The sequence below is a fragment of the Pecten maximus genome, chromosome 10, assembly GCF_902652985.1.
Source record: "Pecten maximus chromosome 10, xPecMax1.1, whole genome shotgun sequence".
In the NCBI taxonomy this organism is placed as follows: domain Eukaryota; kingdom Metazoa; phylum Mollusca; class Bivalvia; order Pectinida; family Pectinidae; genus Pecten; species Pecten maximus.
In genome coordinates, this window is record NC_047024.1 from 5,904,444 (window position 1) to 5,910,728 (window position 6,285).

Here is a 6,285-nt window from a genome sequence, read left to right on the forward strand (position 1 = left end):
ATATTTATAACAGTTAAAGATGCTATTTGAGTTTGTTTTATTCCATGTTATATTAAAGAGTTGGAATTGAGATTGAAATGGTTTTGTGAAAATAAATTGATGATTGTTTAAATGAGGAATGTATGTTTGTAGTTTTTTAAAGTAATGGTATAAGCTGTTATTTTGTTTTAATTTACACGATATATATGGCATAGAGTGAGCAAATGATTAAAATGCATATTTATTTAGAACTAAATCAAACAACATAATTAAATCTCTATTCTTAATGTCATAATTGATGATGTTTCTCGAAACGTCGCACCGCGAGGCTGCATGACATCCACAAAAGTACATGTTCAGAAAAAATTGTCAAAAAATTTTCCTCCACCCATCATTTTGAAATTGTGGTGATCCCTGATTCATCATGTACGTCATGTGTTGAAGGGAAGTGTGGGTAGTTAAAATGTCTCTGTAGATACCAACCTTGTACCTTGGATCACGTATGACGGACCTAACATTGGCACTGCCTGTCCGTATACCCTCAACCAGGATCATGTCTCCCTGCAGACCCCGTCCCTCCAATCTGTCGATGTAGGAGGGTCGCGTGTAATGGGACTCTGAAAATTTAATGATTCTGAAACGAAAAAAAAAAATATATAAAATAACAAGAAATATTATTCTATTTAATAAATCATAACATATTCTGTGATGGCAATTAAAGTCATCGGACACCAAATTTAAAAAAGTTTGTAATACAACAAGATGCAGACATGAATTTGGTACCTCTAAGGGTCCATAAAAATCATAAAAACCATGCTTTAATGAAGTCTGTATAATCTTTAAGGATTTATCTGTAGATATGGTAACCAATATATCTATAGATCTGGACTTTTATGTGTACAGATATCACAAAGATTAAAACAAGAGGCTCTGATTTATATATACTAATAGATGACTTTTGCTTTTTAATTAAGATCTAACCTATTTGACCCCTGTGAACTTGAAAGTAGGCTAAGGTAATTAATTTGAACATTAAAACTTGGTAGTCCTTCATCCCAGCATGCTTCTGGCCCAATATCATGACCCTAGACCAAAACTTCATATGGCCATAACTATTACAATCAAATCAGTCCCGTTGAGGAAATTATTCAAGATTTTTTTATATAAAACTCACAGAATACCAAAGTTCATAATCAATCAAGTACCAAAATTCATAATCAATCAAGTGAGCATGTTCACAAGGTCCGTTGGTAGTAAAACTACAAAGGCAAACAAAATCATTGTTGAACTTTTCCGAGATCTTATGTGCATAAAGATGCATACAAAATTTCATGAAAATCTGTCTGTATTAACTCAAGCTATCATGTTCGGAAGAAAAAACTTAACACAAAATGCATGACGACAGACAAAAGGCCTTTACAATAGAGCATTCAGCTCAGGTGACCAAAAAATCAGTTCCTCTCAAATATCATTCAATCAAGTGAAAAATTCTCAGAGGCCAGGAAAGTGCTATTTAATATCTTCTAAAACTATTCTTAACTACGATGTCTGTAGCCATGAACTGATTGTATACTAATAATGTCATAAAATGCCCATCTGAAGGTGTTACTGGTGTTAATTGATTGTGTAATTAAGAGTTACCGGAGAATGTTGCTGGCATCAATGATGACATCTTGGTCAGCTGACGTATCTGGTTCGAGGCTCCACTCAAACCGCAGACCAGCCAAACTAGAGAAGACATTTCCTGGAAAGTACACAACAAACCATTGTTTATGTTATGTTACGTACACAACAATCCATTGTTTATGTTATGTACACAACAATCCATTGTTTATGTTATGTACACAACAAACCATTGTTTATGTTATGTACACAACAAACCATTGTTTATGTTATGTACACAACAAACCATTGTTTATGTTACATTATGTACACGACAATCCATTGTTTATGTTATGTTGTGTACACGACAAACCATTGTTTATGTTACGTTATGTACACAACAAACCATTGTTTATGTTATTTATACAACAAACCATTGTGTATGTTATTTACACAACAAACCATTGTTTATGTTATGTACAAACCAAACCATTGTTTATGTTACGTTATGTACACGACAAACCATTGTTTATGTTATTTACACAACAAACCATTGTTTATTTTATGTACACAACAAACCATTGTTTATATTATGTACACTACAAACCATTGTTTATGTTATGTACACAACAAACCATTGTTCATGTTACATTATGTACACGACAATCCATTGTTTATGTTATGTTGTGTACCCGACAAACCATTGTTTATGTTATGTACACAACAAACCATTGTTTATGTTACATTATGTACACGACAAACCATTGTTTATGTTACGTTATGTACACAACAAACCATTGTTTATGTTATGTACACAACAAACCATTGTTTATGTTATGTACACAACAAACCATTGTTTATGTTATGTACACAACAAACCATTGTTTATGTTACGTTATGTACACAACAAACCATTGTTTATGTTATGTACAAAACAAACCATTGTTTATGTTATGTACAAAACAAACCATTGTTTATGTTACGTTATGTACACAACAAACCATTGTTTATGTTATGTACACAACAAACCATTGTTTATGTTATGTTATAATGTACACAACAAACCATTGTTTATGTTACGCTATAATGTACACAACAAACCATTGTTTATGTTATGTACACGACAATCCATTGTTTATGTTATGTACACGACAAACCATTGTTTATGTTACGTTATGTACACAACAAACCATTGTTTATGTTATGTACAAAACAAACCATTGTTTATGTTATGTACACGACAAACCATTGTTTATGTTATGTACACGACAAACCATTGTTTATGTTATATACACAACAAACCATTGTTTACGTTATGTACACAACAAACCATTGTTTATGTTATGTACACAACAAACCATTGTTTACGTTATTTACACAACAATCCATTGTTTATGTTATGTATACAACAAACCATTGTTTATGTTATTTACACAACAAACCATTGTTTATGTTATGTACACGACAAACCATTGTTTATGTTATTTACACAACAAACCATTGTTTATTTTATGTACACAACAAACCATTGTTTATGTTATGTACACAACAAACCATTGTTTATGTTATGTTGTGTACCCGACAAACCATTGTTTATGTTATGTACACAACAAACCATTGTTTATGTTATGAACACAACAAACCATTGTTTATGTTATTTACACGACAAACCATTGTTTATGTTATTTACACAACAAACCATTGTTTATTTTATGTACACAACAAACCATTGTTTATGTTATGTACAAACCAAACCATTGTTTATGTTACGTTATGTACACGACAATCCATTGTTTATGTTATGTACACGACAAACCATTGTATTATAACAGGTCCTTTCTCTTCTGCAGATTAACTAGTTAGTTAACTGTTAATAAGTCTAGTATGAGTTTAAGTGTTAAACATCAGTATTACTTCAGTATGGATTGTCAAAGGGATCTTAGCATTCACTACAGTAAACATCTTACTTGTAATGTGTACAGTATATATTACACAATAGCAGGCTATGACAATGAACATTCAGAGTAATATATACGCCATATCTAATCAAACATTTTAATGTCTAATCTCACCCTCTTCATCAAAGCCCCGAATGGTAAGTTCCTCTGGTGAATCTTCAAGATACAGTAGACGAGTGGTGGTCTGGATCTCAAACCGATGTAGAGATTCCACAATCACAATACATCTCAGTACTTCACGAGTGACTGCAAAATAATTTCATAAACAGACTTTCAAAACATAAATAAGACATGTTTTTGTTAATTGAATATAAGAGTAACAGATAGAATTACTATAAAAAAAATCTTTCATTTAATTTGAGTTGTAACATTTTCTACTCAAGGTTAGTCATATTGTCATTAAACAATTATCTCAACAATATCTTGATCCTTTTGGAAATACCTTTGTTCTCTGCCAAAACAATGGAGGTTTTCCTGTGGGAAGATTTGGACACAGCTGAAATAACTGCTGAGAATGCACACTCCCCATCTGTACTATTTACAAGCTGAACTGTGGCCACCTCTTGTTGTGTTGATCGCCTTAATGAGAAAGAAAAACCAATTATCTGAATGATCCTCTTTGTTATGGAACTAATCTGTACTTCATTTATTCACAATACATGTATATATCTTTGAGTATTTTCTAATGCTTGTTCCGCCCTCAGTTGTCTTAAAGAGTCCAATGCAGCATATGTAACAGTTGCTGCCTAATTATCCTTAGCACTTTTATGGATCAACAAAATCAAATCACTTATATTAATTAACAATAAAAATAAACATGGGTTTAATTATCAACAGACTTATATACATGTACACATCTGAAATAATATGTACACAAATAAAAAAAAAATCTGCTGTTTCAGACTACTTAATTGCATACCGGTATTCTAGTATAATTAGTAAAGTAGTTGTCTTAAGAAAAAAACTTTTCGTTTATACATAGCCCTAATAATAAGAATTCTTAGATGTTAAGATGTTTTATGGTGATAGCTATGTATTGTTTATAGTATTAGAGTTTTGATAAGACTTTTGTCACACAAAATGGTGTAACAATATGCATATTTATGTAGTGGAACTGGACTGGGCTGATCATCAGTGACCAGGTAGCTCATGATCATCAATTGGTAGAGCATCTGGCTAGTGTATGGAGGGTCCCAGCTGCAGGCTCAAACCAAGGTCTGGCCATGAATTTTTCCATTCCTAAACCTTGTTTCAAGTGAGGTAAATACTTGAAAAGGGAATACCTGAAAATGGGTGTTTTTTTCTGTCTAGGGGGTCGAAGACTGTGGCGGAACTGGACTGGGTAGCTAGTGTAGGTCTAGCTGGACATTTTTCTGCTCCTCTTACATTTACAGGTTAGGCACAACCCTTCATATGGGTATAGCTCTGCATCAGAGTAACAGTTATTGCTTTGAGTAACAAATGCAGGATAATTTGAAATAGAAACAAAAGTTCTTTTGTGCATTTTTGATATAAAAAGGCATCACATTTTTAAAATGGTCCCATAATTAATTTAAGCAACATTGTACATTTTAAACAAAAAAGGGAATCATTCATGATCAGTTGTCTGTTTTCTTATAGAAGTCACCAACTTTATCTCATTCATTGATTATAATGTGTCTAATATAAAACACATGTAAATTCATTCTCATCTATGATCTGTGTACTAGACTGCTCCCATTGGATTAGCTATTCACTGTTATAGTATAATAATTAGATCAAGAAGAAAAAAAAGTCAGGGAGATAAATTGTCATTTTAATACAAAGTAATGTGCAGAAAGATAATGCTTAAAAGATGAAACCTTTTTTTTAAATGCATAAAAGAACTTTGTTTCTATTTCATATTATCCTGAATTTTAGTAACTTATTTTAACTACTCAAAGCAATAACGTTTGCTCAAATGCAGGATTACCCATATATGCAGGATTGTGTCAGACGGTTGGGAAAGAATCATCCTTACCGTATACGAAATACACTACTTGGGCGACTCATATTTAATGGTCAAAAGCTGTCAATGTACTCCAAAGAGGGTACAAAATAGTGTCAAAGAATCTTATGCTACGTACCTTACGTTTTAGATATAATGTGCCCAAACGTCTTGCCTAGATACTGAAATACTTCGATACCCTATATAAGATACGTATACTTAAAATAATGTGAGAGGACAGATACTTGCAACAGTCAGCATAAAACGTCCGATATCAAAGCGACCGACCAGCGGCCTACTGCCTACTATGTTGCGAATGGACAAGGAAATTGGTACCGAAATGTCCTAACTCAGGGCCATTGGCATAGAATCTAGTATGATAATGATAGTGAAGTTTCCATAAAACCATAACATCCATGGTAAAATCTTGCCTCTAATCAAGGTTATAACATTTACATGACATTCAAGCATTAATTTAACTAACAGATATGCAACACGTAATGATATAATGCATCCAAAAACTATTTTGAAACAAGTAAACAAACCATGTGTAACAACTGTCGTGCACGTGCGATTCCTCCTTGGTTAGATTGATGTGCAGCGTAAAATTTGTAACCACAGTACTGTAGTATGGAAGCAATATCTTGGGATCACTAAGACGTGCACCTCGTATAGAATAGATTATCCCATTCACGGTTAACAAAGTCAAAATTACAATAACAAATTTGTTATAAATTGCCGCCATTTTCGGCACATGGGCGCCGCCATTAACAGCAATAC

General features: G+C 32.8%; 1 protein-coding gene across 1 annotated transcript in view; it reads right to left on the reverse strand.

Annotated features, from left to right (window-relative positions):
• The window catches only part of LOC117336903 (nuclear pore membrane glycoprotein 210-like), a 40,901-nt gene extending 34,630 nt beyond the window's left edge, over window positions 1-6,271 (reverse strand). Inside the window, exons 1-5 of the mRNA XM_033897663.1 lie at window positions 6,051-6,271; window positions 3,982-4,118; window positions 3,654-3,785; window positions 1,621-1,723; window positions 463-613 (exon numbers count right to left, since the gene is read on the reverse strand). Of these exons, the coding sequence (XP_033753554.1) occupies window positions 463-613; window positions 1,621-1,723; window positions 3,654-3,785; window positions 3,982-4,118; window positions 6,051-6,250 (723 nt within the window). The 5' untranslated portion in view covers window positions 6,251-6,271. The remainder of the gene's footprint in view (window positions 1-462; window positions 614-1,620; window positions 1,724-3,653; window positions 3,786-3,981; window positions 4,119-6,050) is intronic.
• Between the last annotated feature and the right edge of the window lie 14 nt (window positions 6,272-6,285).